Raw genomic sequence first — 18,118 nt, forward strand, 5'->3', positions numbered from 1 at the left:
ACAGCTCTGGGAGACGAAGCAGCCGCCACAGGAAGTCCATGTAGACCAGCGTGGTGACAGCCACAGCTCACCTGGACCTGTCCACTCATCAGCACCCACCCAGGACAAGCAGCACTATCTTCGGAGGAGCAACAGGAGGGTGGACACACCGGCTGGGGTCTGTCTACGTTTCTTTCTTTTTTTTTTTTTTTTTTTTAATTTTCTTTTCAGTTCTTGGTTTTGGGAGTGGGCTCCGGGCTGGACCGCATGCATGACACAACGCAAAAGCGAGAAACCCACCATCAGCATCCAGGAGCACATGGCCATTGACGTGTGCCCTGGCCCCATCCAGCCCATCAAGCAGATCTCCGACTACTTCCCTCGCTACCCGCGGGGCCTCCCACCTGCTGCGCCCCACCAGGCGGGCCACGCCGGGCCCCTGCGCCCTGCCCTCTCCACCTCCACGGCAGCTGCCTCCGCCAACGCCGGTTCTGAAAGCGACCGCCCCAATGAGGACAACCCTGAGCGGGCGTGCGCTGGAGCCTCCGCCTCCGTCAGGAGGGACGAGGAGCCCGACGTGGAGGGATACGACTCAGATGACTCCAGTGAGTGATGCTTTCTCCTCCACTTTGCCTCCATGTGTGTCAGCCTTTTCCTCTCCCTTCCAGCTGCTTCTCCGTTTCTGCCACGGTTGCCAGGCATCCCTCCAGCCTCATGGCTTTCTGGCTTTTTCTGTCACCTTTTCTTCTCCCCTCGGCCATCTCTCTCTGTCTCCCCTCGCCTGCTTGGCGTGCACGCCTGTTGTGTGTCTCTGCTGCAGCTAACTCTTTCCCTCTCAGTCGAAAGACAGCCAACTGTTGATGCTGCTGCAAAGACTCCCCCCTCCTCCTCCTCCTCCTCCTCCTCGTCTTCCTCCTGCTCCCGCTCAGCTCTCCTTCAACTGAAAGAATGATGCGTGTGATTTTATTGGAACAAAGCCTTGCGTGATGCGGTCAACCACGATGCGAATGCACTCTTAAAACTGCTCCTGCGTTCAGCCTGCGTGGCCCGCGCCGTCGATCGCTCTCACCGCGCTGCAGGATTCATGGCTTCTTGGTGAAGCCTCAAATTAGTCGCAGTTTTTGTGCTTGGCGGAGTGAATCTGTACAGTACTGACTATGAAAAGCAAGTTCCAGGTGTGTGATCACACCGTGTGTTGTCTGTGTGTGAGTTTCCAAAGCACAAAGATGTGTGTGTTCATGCCTGTCTCTGTTCTCCATCACAGAGGGGAGGTTCCTTTGAAAAAGCTTCTGGTAAATGTCATTCCTTTAATCTATCAGGACTGAGTGACTGAATAATTATGGAAATCGGTAATGAGGCGCGCTGCTTTTGGAGATGGAACCAGATTCCAACGGCCCATCCTGCACAAACCATTTCCACTGCCAGCGGACGTCTCGACATAAAGAGAACGGCCGACACCGGTTGCTGCAGCTACCTGAAGAGCCGCCTGATAAATCAGAATAAGATGCTGCCGTCAGAAAAACAGAAGAGCAAACAGCAGCAGTCCTTACTGGACCTCGGCACAAGAGACTTGTGATTGCAGGTTAATGTGTGACAGCAGTGCAGCTTCTGTAGGAGTTAATCCATGCAGAGTGGCATGCCGAAAGGGGGGGGGTTTAGGCCATCTCTAATCCAGAACTGGACAGAAGGGCCGGGGTGTGGGGGAGGATGGTACAGAGCAGCGAAAGCAGGTCCTTCCTGGCAGATGTTGCTTTATGACCCCCGCCTGGCAGCAGGATTTCATGCAGTAAGGAAAACACAGATTCTTCTAATCCTTGGACAGTCCTGTAAAAGTGACTCTCCGTGACTTTCCGAAGGCGTTTTGTCGTGTTTGTAGCAGCAACACTCAGTCAAATAGCTGAGTATCAGCTGTTTGTCAGCTGATAAATTCCTTCTTTACTTTTAGTTCTGTTCATGCAAATGCAGAAGTTAAATTCATGAGCTTTTAAACCATAAAACTGCTTCTTGGCCTTTTTAAAAGTTATGGTGGAAAAGTGAAGTTCATAGCAGGGGAAGCTCAGTCTAGATCAGCCAAAGTGTTTTCCAGATCCTCTAAGGCAAATCCTGGAGACAGATTCTGTCAGAGGAAATCTGGAGATCATCCCGGCCCCCTGCTTGGACCCCCCCCGATGTGCAGTGGCATAAACGCATGCAAACTTTAAAACCTTTAAACAGGAGTGTACGATACCGACCAAAATGATCAGCATTATGGCTGTTTGCTGTTCATCATCCAGTGACAGCAGCGATGCTTCTGCAGCAGGGTTGTTGGAAATGGATGGACAAGACGTCTGTGTTGGTTGATGTTAACAAACAAGTCGGTTCTTCTGGTTTTACATGAAGCAAACAGACGTCTCATACAGACATGCACTAAACATCTGGATAGAGTGCATGTTTAGTTTCTCTCTAACAGGGCTGGACGATACGAGCAAAACCTCATATCCAGATATAGCTCATTATATATCCCCATAACGATATAAAATAGTGTGTGTAATGTTGTGTCAGTCATCAGTTATGTGTCAGATGTTCTTGGCAACAGCAGCAGTGATCTCCTTCCATCTGGGGGAACTTTGGCCGTATGGCGTTTTACAGGTAAATACCTGTAGCAGCGTTTGCGTCTGGAGTTTATTATGAGCTTTTGCCTCCACTTGACGCTGCTTTTGCTGCTTTTGGTCGTTGACTCTATTCTTTATTCTGTATTCTTTATCCTGATTCCTGCGCAGGTGATAAAATGAGTTAGTTGTGTTGGAGTCCGTTGTTGGGACAGGTAGCTGGCATATTTTACAAACATCTGCTGTCTGTTCCACGTCGGGCTTGTTTGGTCGGCTGGTCATCTTTTAGTGAAATATCCTGCTCTGAAACACGTCTGCTACCGTCTTCCTCCAGGTGTTTTTTATGTATTGCAGCGTGCCGTAAAGCACATCTCAAGGTAAAATACTGCAGTAAAGCACCGAACCGTGGCATAAACAATAGATCCTTATATGAAACGATAGACATTTTCTGTTGTCCAGATGATAAATATCGTCATATCACCCAGCTCTACTCTCTATTTCTTCTTTGTTCCATTTCCTATTGATTTTTCAGGGTAGCAGAAGCACACCTATCTGTCCAAGCTCCAGGAAATAGTCTTGTCCCTGGGATGTTGTGTTTCTGTGAGTTTATTCATGAGGATTTGGTGCACAGACACAAAGTAAAAAATATCGACATTGATGGGAAGCACAATATAATAAAGTTTTTTTTATTTCTGATTTGATGGGAGGTGAGTTAATGTTGATATAAATTGCACTTAAACAATCACCTTGTTGTGAGACTGGACAGGTTGGGAGGGTGTGAGTGTAGACTTTTCTCCTGCAGGCTGAAATTCCTGTCCAGTTAGAACTATTTTTTTTTTCACTTGGAAACTGGTTTCACACCGAATCTTACTGTATGTAACTTTAGTCCTGTCATCACGGACATGATCTGCATCGCATCACAACGTGGTTCCGTTTGGTCAAACTTAATCTGCTGGGTCTGAACCAAACTCAAGCATGTAAATGGACCAATAGATCATGGATCACAGAAGTCCAGTCTGAATGAGTCTGCTCTAAGAGCGCCCTCAGCTTGTAACCACATCATATGAAAATATGCTAAAAGGGGGACAAAATATACACACAAAATGGACGAATAAGTTCCTTTAGAGGATGTAGAAGCCCTGAAAAAGTCCATTTGTCATGATTTGGTTTTTTCCTGTGCTTTGTTTTCGGGCTTCCTGTTTTATTTTGTAGTTTTTCCTGTTTAGTTCCCTTGGTTCTTGGTTAGCTTCATAGATTTCCTGTTCATTGAGTTCACCTGGTCTTGTTTCAGTTCATTCCATACAGCTGTTTCTTGTTTGGTTCCCCACTGTATTTATACCCCTCAGTTTCATTCCTTGGTTGCTGGATCATTTCGTTACTTAGTTAGTTTGTTTGTTCTTAGTCTCCTGGGTTCCTCTGATGGAAAATAAATTGGTCTTGAACCTGCATCTCTGTTCCATCGTCGTTGCATTTGGGTCCTTCACCTTCTCCACTGCCCGCCGTGACACCATTACTGAAGGGTTGGGAGGTGGTGGCAGAGACTGCATCCATCGGAGGTTGTCGGAGTTAAAAATACTTGGTTAGGTTTAGTAACAGACATTGCTTCACGTCAAACGAGACCTCGCCGTAACTGTTTTCTGTTGGCTTCATCATGGGAGCCGAGTGAGTCGATTCCCTCACATTATAATCATTTCGTTCTGACAACCATTCTCAGTTGCTGTTTATCTTAGTTCCATCATAAGTTTGTGACAGTTTTCTCTTGTGGATTTCTAAAAGGAAACAACAGGAAAGCATCCCTCTGCATGTCATCCAGCTCTGCAGAGGCCTGGTAATGTTGGAGAAGGACTGCACGTAGAAGGTGCAGGATAGCAGATCTCCAGCAATGCATCATTAAACTTTACATTTGACCATTGATCCTCGCTCTCTGTTTGGTTATGTGATTAAATTCATGCCTCACACACCTGGACGTATGTGTTCTTAGCACATTTGCTGAAAATACAGCAGGTCATGACACGGCTGAGCATTTGGACCTTTTTCTTTAAAGGAGAGGTTGCATCTCAAATAATCAGCTGATATAAACAGATACGGTGCAGCGTGTGGAGAGCCGTAGAGTCACTGCAGATATGAAGTCAGTATATTAGAAACAGCTGAAGACACTGAAAGATGTGAGTGTGTCTGAGATTAGTTTGCTTTGGTTGTGCAGATCATTAGTTATGTCTTAACCGTTGTACTTACCTCAAATTTACTTCCTGAGAGCCAAAATGATTATTTTTTTTGTGAAATAATTTCTGATTGTTATTGAAACATTGATTAGAGCTGTCCAGGGTGTACCCTGCCTTTCGCCCAAAGACTGTTGGGATAGGCTCCAGCTTCCCCGCGACCCTTAATCAGACTAAGCAGTTAGGATAATGAATGAATGAAACATTGATTAGATGTTAATATATAAAATTATTTTCCTCCCATACATAAAAATGAAACATCCTAGGACCCCCTGATGGTCTCACTACTCCATAACGTCCAAAACTACATGAACTTCCTGCAATGGCAGAGAGTTGATTCCAGTAAAAATGTCAAATATCACAACTTTTCTCCCAAATAATGTACTGTACATGTTACTGAGTGGATTATAATAAGCTGTGGTTTTTGCCCTGTAAGGCTCAACATGTGAAAAATGGTCAGAAAAATCCAATTTCTCTTAAAATAAGGTCTTTTAATAGGTCCTTTAAAAATATAACAAAAACATAATTTTGGGGGGAATAATTACCATTTATTACCATAAGATGTGTTCAAATTATTATAGTATGATCTTCTGGTGTCTGGTATTTATTAGGAGGCAGAAGACCAGTGTCAGATTGTGATCAACAGGATTTTGAGCAAAGTATTTACCATAAAGTGATGCCAAACGTCTCAGAAACTGGATGTATCACATCAGATACATTTTGCTTTATGGGATTAATGGAAGTCAAGGTGACATTTTTGACCATGAAGGTCCCCAGAAGGGAGTATCTGATGTTACGTAAAAAATACTGATGCAGACAAATGACTTTAATGCTCTAGCCAAGACAGTAATCACCACCAAAGCTTTATCTCGCTATTATTTATTATATAAAATTTTATTAATAATTAATAAAGAAATCATTAAATTAGCTTTAAAAGGATTAAAATGGTAAAACAACAACAACAACAATTTAGCAGTTTTTAAAGGTTCTGAAGGTGTTTAAGGTATTTTAAAAAAAATCTGAAAAATATAAATATTTGATGATTAAATAGCAGTCTATTTGTGAGTATCTGACACAACCTAAAAAATGTGAAAATAGTCTAATCTAATTTTCTGATAATCTCATCCAAGTCTAATAAACAAGAAATAGCCATCCCCTTTACTATATATTAGATAGAAAATAATGAGACGTGTGTGTGTTTTTCTGTAATAAATACAAATTTCATACAGTTAAACTACAATTTAAGGATTAAAATTATCAAAATGATTAAATATTTGGTTGTTTTGAGCAGATCTGAAGCTTAAGGCAGGAAAAAATATTCAGATATTTGACCTCAAAAGGTCAACAGATGGTGCGAAATGCATCAACATAGCGTGAAAGGCATGAAAGAAAGACACTGGATTTTACAAACTTCAGTTCTTTCAAAGGAAATGCCATTAACTAGAACACAGCTAACATGATGTCTATATGCTGAAAAAAATAGAGAAAATGTACAAAAGCTGGAGGTGGGAGCATAAGGGTTAATGTAAGTAGTGATGTGAGAAGCTGCTGACAAGTAGACTGAAGACCAGTCTCACTGTGGGTTTATGCAAACATCTCCAACCTTCCTGCTAATAAACCATCAGGCAGAAACATCTGGCAGAGCGTCATCTCGATGATACTGCAATCACCTGAAGAGTCATCAGTGAGGAAGGATAATTAAAGCATCAAATCCACATCCGAAAAAAGACCCACACAGGAAAGGGGCTTGTAAAAGATAAATGTCAAAGTATGAATCATCTTGTTGTCTGACACGACGCTGTCCGAAGAAATAAATAAGTCATATTGCAGGATGGATGCTGGCTCAGCCGTCGTTCGGGGCTCATCAGTCAGAGTTTAGTTTTCTGCTGGGTCTTTGGTGATGGCGATGGTTGTGTTGGGGTTGGATGAAGGAGGAGGAGTTGGGGCTTAATCCAGTAAACTGCTATTTAAAGACAAGTTGAAGGTAATTCATTGAATAAAACTGAACAATAGTTGGAATTACCAAGCTGTTTCTTATGGATTTTTACCCTTTTGACCAACAATTTATAACAAATTCTCGGCAAACCTGATGACCAGTCCGTAATAAAATCAGGAATCACCAGGTTTGGTGTGTTTAGTTGCAGGTTCGCCTTCATTGGCTGGTCATGTTGTACCAGAACTGCATGGAAAAAAGGACCAAAATCCACTGTTTCAGCCTCTGTATGGGCTTTTGATTAAAAGAGAAACATCTGACCTTTTCCTCTCTGGCAACAAAAGCTGCTGTAATTGCGCTCAGTGCTCTTGTGCTGAAAAAAACTCAGTTAAATATTTTACAATTTGAAAATATTTACTGGTTTCTGACGTCAAAGCTTTGTAAAGCGAACAAAGGAGAAGCAAGAACAACGAGATGTAACAAAGAAGAACTGGAAAAGGCAGCGAGGAGCATTGATTTATGTTGTGCATCAATGTAAGAAAGCTTTTCTTTTCATTTAAAGTCATAATTTGCAGTTTTGGAATACCTGCGACACATCTGAAAGCAGGGAGCCATATATCAGGTTTACAGCCACAACAGCCTCTCTCTGATGGCAACAAGCCTGCGAGAGTGAGAATAAGACAGCTGAGTTAATAGAAGTTATCAGCTTAGCTTGTGTGTCTCCAGCATGCAGGGCTGGTGACGTTTTATCGCCCTTGCTGCGACGCTGATCTGATCATGCTTGGACTCCTGCATATGAATCTCGCAGTGAGGTGAAGTAATTTTCTCCCTCCTGGTATTGAATCAAGCTCAGCTGTGGTGAAATTCTGTTTGAATCAGTTCAGCTAGAAAACAATTTGAAGTTCAGGATGCACGTTTCACCCCGTTGCTGCACAACAAAGCGACAAGAAGGGGCCGCTCTCCTTCCTGTTTGGGATTTAAAAGAGCCAGCGATGCCCCAAATTGGCTGTTGGTGGTCCTGTGGGATGTGGTCCAGTATCTGCATGCCTCCTCTGGGGGGTACGGGTTGGGTGGGTGGGTGGGGGAGCGTTCTCCCTTATGAACCAAATCACACAGGGACATCTGAATCCTTCCTCAGAACCTGCTGGCTAATCAGCATAATGGCAACACTCTCTAATTGATTGTGACTCAACCTTGATTTTAATTGAAACGGAAAAGTGCATCACCCACCGAGTGTCCCAGCCCCCCTACACAGAGGGGTAATCAAAACCGTTTGGACATCACGATCTCTGCCACATTCTTTAATGAATGTTTGTAGTGCGCGTTGAGGGCCACATGCCTGCCGGGGCCCAGAGAAACAAGCTCGGTGACCCACATGGCGGAGCCGACTCTTGTGTTTTTCAGAGATAAGTCTCGGAGCCGCATGTGCTGGCAGGACTGGCGTCTCCTCGCACGAGCTGGCTCAAGCTTTTCCTTCGGCTTGTCGGCTGGAGAAAACAAAAGAAAGTGATCTGTCCTGAAAGCGAAAGGAAATCCCCTCCGTGTTTAATTTGGTCTGTTTTACATTTTTTCCAGGATTTATTTGCAAAATACGTCCATAAAGAGTCAATTTCTTGAGATTTAAATGACAAAACATTTTCACGTGACTCCTCTGCGATGTTTCTTTTATTTATATTATATATTTCTTTACATCATGAAACTGAGCTGGTCAAAGTTTTTTGAGTCCGCACTTCTCTGGGAGTCTCCAAACATGATCCTATGTATTATTTAAATAGAACATTACGTAACTATACAGTAATATTCTCAGTAAACTAATGTGATGCTTTCATCATCAAGCTTGTACGGTGGAGTAAGACAGAATACACCAAAACAAAGTCATGTTACACAACTTGATAAAGAAATCTTTACTCCTAGTCTTATTAAAAAATGATGGTGAAAGTCAGGCTTATGCACGAGTTGTGTTGAGATTTACTGAACAGTTTTAATCGGTTCTAAAGCGGGTTTTCAGTTTCTGGTGTTAAAACTGGAGAGGAATGAGGAAGATCTGCTCAAACCAGGTTTCCCTCAAGGTCCATTTATGCTCCATTTTAAACCTTGTCATATGTCACTGTCCTCCTGCTTTGACTTTTCTGTTGGCATGGTACTTAGGTCAGTCCATCCGCTAGGGGGCAGTGCTGAGTTCAGAGTTCACTTCCATGTTCTGAGACCGGTTGGTAGCAGTAATGCGCCGCTATATAGTTGTTTACAACTGTTCAAAAACACAGAGTGATAAAACCACAACGTTTTTTTTTTTTGCTCTTTTCAGTGTTTTGGATGATTTTTATCTTTCTGTGTTGTCTACTTCATGTTCTTCTTCTTCTCTGGTTGGTTCCTTTCGCTGGTTGTGTGTCAGCAATACAAGTGAATACTGACCCCACTATCTAGTGGTATTGCTGTGTTTTCTGTGTCAAGTGACAGATAGCTAAGCCCCTTAGCGTGACAGAAGGGCTAAAGAGGCCGGACGTCTGTAAATATGTCTTTTGCATTGAGCAGAAATGGGCCTTTAGATTGAACAAGGGAAATAAAATATTGTAGCATGTCGACATCATCTACCAAACATCTATGAGGTTTCCTTTAAACCAGGGGTATCCAGCTCTGGTCTTTGAGGGCCACAGTCCTGCCGGTTTTCCATGTATCCCTGCTCCAACACACCTGACTCAGACTATTCACTCATTATGCAGAATTTCATTGGCTCTGTTTAATGGAAGCCAGGTGTGTTGGAGCAGGGATACATGGAAAACCTGCCGGACAGCTGCCCTCGAGGACCCACTCTGCTTTAAACCCTTTAATGTCACATATAAGTATCATATATGCACAGTCTGAGATATTTTGCATCACTTTATGATAAAAATTTGGCTCAAACCCCTTTTGCATACAGTCTGATCGCTACTTGTCTTCTGCTTCCTGGTGGGGGCTCAATGTTCCAACCTTTGCTAGCCGTTCTCTGGGCTTCTGGATGTTGGGCCTTGTGGCTTTTTAAAGGAATCAAATAATTGACTATAAAACAAACTGGGAGCCTGAGAGGTGAAGAAAAAAACAGGTAATTTTCCACCAGTGTTGGAGGAAAACTGCAATAATGTCAGGAAAAGAAATGAAAATGTATTAGTTATATCAAAGAAATTATCCACTACTTCCCCATTAGCTGTTCCAGTTTAGATGTACTGGTTTTCTCCTCCATTTTTCAGTCCCAAGTTTAGAATAGACACCATATTTAATCATGTGTGAACAGCAGAGAATTTGCTCAGATATGGACCCAAACATCACAGAGAGCAAAAAATCGCTAGCAACTAATAAACAATCATCATTCAAGGTGATCTCAAAAGTAGCTGCTATTTAGCAAACACTTCAGCAGCAACATGTCAACGCTTTTTGTATCAGAGCGAGGGGATAAGCTCCTTAAACTCTGTGTACTCCTTTAAGAACAGAAGAAAAGGAGCGCTGAGCCATCTGTTGCCTCTCCCAGACCAGATCCATTTCCAGGCCTTCATATAACGGCAGGCTGCGTCCGTTCGCTTGGAAATATCCCCCCGAGCCTCATAATGCTCAGTTCAATGTAAAGCGTGATTTCAGCGCTGCCATGCCCAGCACAGCAGAATCCTATTAAGAGTCTATCTGCCAGCTGTCATCCAGTAGTAATGAGTCACGGCGGTGTCCCATGTTTTCCTGTGATGATACTAACACTAACAAAGCAAGCCAGATTCCAGCCTGGTTACATTACGGCTTATTTTTACTGGTTCTCCCTCTAAACAGGAGCAACTGGGTGATATAAGTTGGAAGCCACTCTACCCTATCTGATGCAAACTCTGCCTCTGTCCTCCCTTCATCCCCTAAGCACATTATGTAATGATAATACCAGCCATTATACAGATCCATCTGACATCCAGGGGTGTCATCAGCAGGGGGAGAAGTTGTTTGGCTTTGGTTAGTCACCCTTTGCGTGTGCAGAGATGCATGCAAGTACATTTAAATGTTGAGCTTATGAAAGTTATTTTTTCATGTAGAATCCACCTGTTTTCACGCAGCAGAGTGCGTCCCAGAGGAGTGCTTCATCCTCCTTTCCGAGCTGCAAAAAGACCCACTCCATTCACCAAAATTAAATCCCCATGCCTGATCTCGTCTCTGCCCACGCAAAGTGATGACTCAAAAACAGAACTGCACTTAGTGGGCACTCTGTCCGCCGAGAGCTCACCACACTACTGTTCACTTTTTTCCCCCTGTCTTTTTAATATCCTTTGGCCCAAAGCGTGAGTGCGCCATGTAGCGCTTAATGAGGCACATTAGGGATCTCCGAGTAGGAAAGTTCAAAGCTTTGAAATTCCTACTTCTGACTGCCAGTTGCAATTAAGGGCAAAGTTTCTGAGTGTACTTGAAGATCATATTAACACTTACTTTCAGTAAAAAGCTACCACTGTACAGATGTCAAGTAAGCAGGGGGCCAGATTGACTAAACTAGGCAAATTAGTGAGCTGATCTACCAGAATCACATTGGTGTGTGAATGCGTCATTCCAGTATTGATCACTGTAGGTTTATAATATACAGAAAATATTAAACGCTTAATTATAAATGGGCTTGAACTTATTTTGTAAACTACTTTGAGATGAATTTGTTGTGAAGTGACTTGATTTGCATAGCACCAGTTCATGACTTAAGTCATTTCAAAGCCCCATTTTTATTTCAGTTTAATCCAATTAATTGTAGTTGAATTATAGCCCAATTTTTAAAAAAAAAAAAAAATCCATTATATGATCCATATAATTTATAATAATGTGTTTGTATAAACTAATCATGAAAAATAATGACCAAGCCAAGGAAACCAGTGGATTGCGTCATATTTTTTGCTTAGTTCTGAGCTGCACCAGGAGACAGTGGAAAGGAAAGCCTCCCATTTTACAGGAATGAAAACCTCCAACAGAACCAGAACCAGGAAGGACGGCCATCTGTCTGGACCAGTTGGGGTGGGATAGGAAAGAGTGATCACAAGCATCATATCTCTAAACCATGGATACCTGCTGAGAAACAAGTAGAGAAACACAGATGAATGACGACAACAATGCCACATGCAGTATGTGTCAAAGGTTTTGAAGAAACTTTGCATAAGATTTAATTCAAAAGTGTCTCTAAACCTTCAACATCTCACTGTATTTGTATATTTGTAAGAGTAAAGAACAAAGTTGAATCTTATTTAGTCAAAAAATGAACAATTGTTGACCCTATAAAACTCTTTTATTCCGGAAACTGTAGGAAAAATCCATCTAGATGCTGTATACTGCTACCAAACTTAACTTCAAAATATACTTTTCACATCTGTATCTTCATGTTGGATCATTTAACCAAATAATTACTTATAACATCTTCTCACCTTGGAGACTGTCCATCATGACAATGACTGCATCGTAATAAGAAGGTATTTTGTCAGGCTTACCCCATCAAACGATGTTTCAGACTAAAGCTTGTACATATTACCATGGCAACCTGTCAACTGGTGTCCTTAAAGGTTGCGTTGTTAAAAGAATGTATAAAAACTTAAACCATGATTGTTTTCAAAGTCTCTGAAAGTAAAGTTTTTGTCCAAAACCAACACAACTCCTTGCAAAGGTTGAAAACGCTGCAGCTGCTCCATCCAGCCATCCCTCCTTATTTAGACTCTGTAGCTTAACAATAGATAAAACAATGATGTCGGCTCTGATGTGGAAACACTAACTCTTCGTGACGCATTTTCCTTCTGCCACTTGAAGGGGAAGTTGTGTTATGAATCATATCTAAAGGGATAAGCAACAGATATGACATTTAGAGGACTTGAGACAACCAGAATGGTGTCACAACAACGTTAACACTTTACTCTGAGCGGGACTTTTTAATGAACCTCATGTCTGCATCACCTCCAGTAAAAATGGCTGCAAACCAGTGACTCTTAACACATTTCCTGAGGTTTCTGGGATAATTCCTGGTTTTCTGACTGGCCTCGTGCAGCTTGATGAACTCCTCTCACATAAAAACTGGTGGCTGGATCTTCGGGGAAAGTTTTACTTTTGTTCCAAGCCTTTGACATCTGAAACATTGAAATTTGTGCTCTGATTTCTAAAAAAAAAAAACCTCCAAAGATTTGTGCTACATTAACACCAGATCTTCTTTCAGTTCAGCCCGAACAAGTTTCTTTAAGAGCCGTATATTTGTTCCAAGCCGTTCTTCCCTCTCTCCTCTGAGTTCATCATGTTACTCTCAGAGAAGACGATGAACTACTCTTCTTTCTTCATCCCACCTCTGCTGGATCGATAGCAGGTATCTGCCCTGCTTCTTTGGACTCTTGGAAGCCAAAGAAGCAGTATTTCATTCTTTCAGTCTTTTCTCCCGTCGGAGGGAAAACAGTGATTTGTACAGTACAGCTCTGCAGTAGGCAGACCTCAGTGTCTGGCCTCAGACAGTAGGGAATGCCTGAAAATGCTCACTGAGCTCACCTGGACTAATACCAGCCAAGCAGAAGGATTTCCTCTTGTAGGTGTATTGTGTTATTGCTTCATTGTCTGCTAAAGTGGATTTGATTTCCTTGGGGGGGGGGGGGGGGGGGGGGGAATGTCTATCTGGCAAGATGGTCTTAGTACTACTGTAGGTTTAAAGATTATGTAGCCTGTATATGCTTTCTCTCATCGCGCTGAACTCTAAAGAGAAATGACATTTTTATTATGTCTGAAATGGAAAAAGAAGCAAGAGACTACTGCCACAGAATGTTATAGAATAACTGGAAATGAAGACATCTTTATTTTTTTGGCGTTAAATCATAGACTTTAGACATCATAAAAGATGGACGGAGCCTCCGTGACGTCACCTGTAGGTCTCTGAAAAGCTAAATTGAAGCTCATTGGGTGGGTCCCATCGCCGCTATCTTGACAGCGTCACGCATGCCGTGTCTCCCAGAAAATACAAAAATGGGCAAAGAGGTAGAGCTGAGAGCGTGGAGGTGGATGATTGCTATTGAGCAAGCTCTAACGGGCCCGTAACTAAAAGCTAAAAGAGCTAAGACTAGATAATGGGAGCTAACCAGCTAAAGAAGGTAAGCAAGCTAAAGCTAAATCCCGCTGTTAACGGCCTGAAAGCCATGCTTGTACCACATTCTGCCTTCTCGCAGTGGGATATCGGGTTCCTGTCAATCAAAAGGACACGCCCCTAATTGTGCCAAATTTCAGGAATAAATTACTTCTAAATGGAGGAGTTATAAAAAAAATCCACTCCTCCAACAGTTGTCATGACTTCCTAAGTACAACTTGAGAACACATTTAAGAAGATTGGTAAGAAGATGATGGTGAATGAGCCCATCGTCCTGCTGCGTGAACCTGTTTCAGTCCAGCTTTAGCTGTCAGACAGATGGACTCACATCTGATTCTACTTTGGTATGCATAGTAGCTTGTAGTCCAGCGAATGACTGCAAGGTGCCCAGATCATCATCCCTCCACCACCACTTGCTGCCATTTTATGTTTTGAGAGAAGAAGCGTTCTCTAGCAACTTCCAAGCAAGTCATACTGGTTCAGTATTTTTCTAACTTTATTATCATGCGATTTAGTATTTAACATGCTAACTTGGGCCTGGAGAGTCTGAGATGTTGTTCTTTTTTCCGTTGTCTCTCAGCATTACATAGTCTGAATTTTGGCAGAACTTGCCAGAACATCCATTACAGGCAGTGCTGTAGTCCAGAGTACACGTAGGTATACCCACTTCTTGGAGGGACCACTACCTGTCTGGAATATGTTCCACCTGTGAATAAATGTTCTGTCTGTAGAATAATGGACTCCAGATAGTTTGAAAATGACCTGACAACCATTCACATTTGGATTAGCAGCAGGAGTAGCTTCTGTAAGACCTTTGCTGATGTCTTTCCTCCTTAGCATTGTGTTAAAACCAAGCGGCAACCTCCGGCAGTTAAAGGTCAAGCCTATGCGGAAGTGCCTAAAACTGCAGTTCCCCCTTCATCCACTAGGGGCTGCAAAACAGAGCAAATCCCCATAGACTCCCATGTGAAAAAAACCAACTTCACAGCAGTAATAAACATGTTTACATCCTGGTTTAATCGGTCAACTGTGGAGGGAGTCATTTTTTTTCTAACTTTTCCATTTAGAAGCAATTTCATCTTGAAATTCAGCATATTTACGGTCGTGTCCGTTTTATTGACATGTACCCCCTTCAAGAAGGCAGAGTGTAGAACAGCCGCAGTATTTAGCCAGCTAACAGTGTGATTCAGCTTTAGCCCGCTAACCTGCTTTAGCTTGTTAGCTCTTGTTAGCTTCAGGTTAGCTCGTTTAGTTCTTAGCTACAGGCAGGTCAGAGTTTGACAGACATCAGTTATCAGCCGTCATGCTCACAGCCCCCCCTCTCAGCTCTACCTCTTTGCCATTTTTGTATTTTCCGGGAGAGACGACATCAATTCAGCTATTCGGAAACCTACGGGTTACGTCACAGAGGCTCCATCCCATCGTTTATATACGGCCCAGGGTAAAAACAGCCCTGATCTGACAAAACTTCTGCTTTTAAAGAGAGAGATTATGCTAAAGATCATTAGTTATCAGCCGTTCCTGGCTGGTACCGACCCTCTTAATTCCTGCTGCAGCATCTAAACTTTTCTTTACTTGTGGGAAGGGAAATAAGGAAATTAGAGCCAAAAGAGTACATGGGTTGTGCACTCATTGAGCTACTGTTCCTCGTTTTCAAGCCGCTGCCGTCTAAAAGGACACAGACTATTTGCAGTATCTGCAGGGTGCAGTGAAATCCCCTGAGAGGAGGTTTCACACGGCGATGATGGGTCAAACGCAGGAAAAAAAAAAAAAAAAGACTGATGTCTCTTCTTTCTCGTAAAAATTCAAATCCCTCTAAGTAGATTTTCAGCTGACATTAAATTTTCTCCTTGAGCCTCTGTTAGTTCCAGCTGCTCCGTCTGCTGCTACACGTTCACTCATCCTGATTCATATTACGCCTTGAACTTTTTCAGGATGAAGATGATAGCAGTCCACGTTAGCGGCTCCGTACTCCTACTTGATGTGGATCACAGGAACTTTGAAGTATCTGTGGCAGTGCTGCTTCCTTTTACACAATCTCAAATGTGGCATAATCTGACACAGTCCTGTGAGGTGTTTTCCAGCGCTTTAGCAGTTCCAACACGCTCAGGAGAGTTTCTAATGCGTTTTGACTGAACTTATTGTTGGGTGTTCTGTCACATCAAACATAAATCTTTATGTTCTGCTGTCTTTTCTCCAGATAATCAGGTTTTTTTTGTAGGAACTAATGTCAACACAGTCCATGTCCTTTGGTGTTGCACATCCTCTCCACCTGGCCTACTTGCAGACCTACCACGGATCCTGTCTGACAAGGTGGTACTTTTGTGCCATTGCTGCCTCATTTCAGGGACAACAAAGCAGCTGAAAGCTCAGGTAGAGATAGCAAGTGCTCTGCAGCCTCATCTTGTTTGCCCTCTGCAACATAGAAGCCATAATAACCAAAAGCTGCCTGTAAATCCCTTTGGATTCTGCTCTTATTTACCGGTTAGAGTCCTGACATCTCTGGCAGACTACAGTACAGACCACTGTAGTCTGAAAATTTGACATTTATGGGGAGAGAATGGCAGCAACATGTAGCTGCAAGAAAATCCTACAGGAGGGTTTGAAAAGTCACTTCAGCTTTTATTTGATTCATGTGTAGAACAGCACTGATGATCACTGAAGCAACTTCAGACCCGCTCTATCTGTAAAAAGCCTCCATGGGCATCTTCTTCTTCAGATGAAGCGAGTCCCAGCTGTATTTGTTTCTTGTTTGTGCTGAGAGCCAGTGTTGTGGAGAATAAATCCCTGAAATGTGACCATTCTTCTCCAGCCAAGTCAGCTGGTAATCCCAGCGACTGCCAGTACAGGATCCGTCATGAAGCTCATCAAACGCAGGTGTGGGAGTCAGACGACCACCAATCCCGTCCTCCGATGGCCGGTGCAGACATGCCCAAGTAAATAAGTACTGAAATACTGCCAGGGAAAATCTGACTGAGTTGTAAATGAAAACTTGAAATATTTTAATCTTCAACATGCCAAAAACCTAAAACATCTTCAACAATGACATACAGCTGAAGCCTGTGGAGAAAAATAATAAGATTTCCCTCTGAGATGTCAAATATCCTGACATTTAAAATATACGTGCCTTTACACAAAGTAAATTTGACCCTTCTCTGGAAAAAAAGCCAGAAGCTTTTTACTCATCTCACTTCGATTAGCATTGGTTCTCATCCCACCAGAAACTGAGGAGAGTGGAACGAATTCCCACACAGCGTTGCATCATCACACTTTCTCCATCAACCGAGGCGTTGCTTTCCAAAGGTTGGACTCCCAGCAGCTTCCTATTTCTGTGTGCTCTGATTCAGCTTTATGTTTCCAACGTTTTCTTGTGATTGTTTGCTTTGTTTTAAACCTCCAGCAGAAACATGTTCATGTTCGTAAGGGCTTAAAAAAAACCCTCACAGGTCAGAGTTCATTCAGGAATAGTGGGTTCATATAAAATACTGTCTAAAGGGGGATGAACTTTTAGGCTGTTTCATGAAACTTGTTTGAGGTTTTTTATTCATTTACTTTCTCTTAAGACTTTATGTAAATCCCAGTAAATCAGCTGTTGTTTTAAACCTCAGAGCATCAACATGTTACGTTCAACATCACTTAAAGACACAGTCAGGGTGCGATTTGTTGGGGGGGTGAGGGGGATTTACCCTCCCTCTGCTTTTGATGTCCCCCCCTCTGGTCATTCATATTTTTTATCCCGGGGGGGTGGAAAGACTGATGTTCCAGTCTTTGGTCAAGGCAGTCAAAAAGCTATATAAAAAGCTATATACACGGGAAAAAGGTCAAACAAAGCTGAGATCCCTCCCCATACTAGACTATTCTGCCAAGTTTATCGGTAAAGACATTAAAAATAAGAATATTTTGAATAGGCCAAAATTTTGGGAACGTTACACTGACTTTCATTTTTATTTTCCAGAACTTTCTTTCAGTTTGGAATGAGGAAATCGCGTGAAAGATAACGTGTTGCCAGTTATTTTATAAAAAAATGATTTTTTTAACGTCCCCCCCCCCCCCTCTTGTTTTTTCATAAATCTCACACTGGACACAGTAATGAACTTTTGCCATTGTCCCCTTTATGCGCCCCCTATCGATGGCAAATTCAGCCTCCATCTTGCATCCTAGCTGACCTGTTAGCTCTCTCCAGTAAGCAAAAGATCTTACGATAACTCTTGTTTTCTCTTTCATCCATCCATTTTCCTAACTGCTTAATCCAATGAAGGGTCGCGGGGAAGCTGGAGCCTATCCCAGCCGTCTTTGGGTGAAAGGCAGGGTACACCCT

General features: G+C 42.6%; 1 protein-coding gene across 1 annotated transcript in view; it reads left to right on the plus strand.

The window, feature by feature from the left end:
- Positions 1–235: 235 nt before the first annotated feature.
- The window catches only part of doc2b (double C2-like domains, beta), a gene marked incomplete at its 3' end in the record, with an annotated part of 203,611 nt that continues 185,728 nt past the window's right edge, over positions 236–18,118 (plus strand). Inside the window, exon 1 of the mRNA XM_079248261.1 lies at positions 236–584. Within this exon, the coding sequence (XP_079104387.1) occupies positions 251–584 (334 nt within the window). The 5' untranslated portion in view covers positions 236–250. The remainder of the gene's footprint in view (positions 585–18,118) is intronic.

Source organism: Telmatherina bonti (genome assembly GCF_933228915.1).
Source record: "Telmatherina bonti genome assembly, chromosome: 10".
Lineage (NCBI taxonomy): Eukaryota > Metazoa > Chordata > Actinopteri > Atheriniformes > Telmatherinidae > Telmatherina > Telmatherina bonti.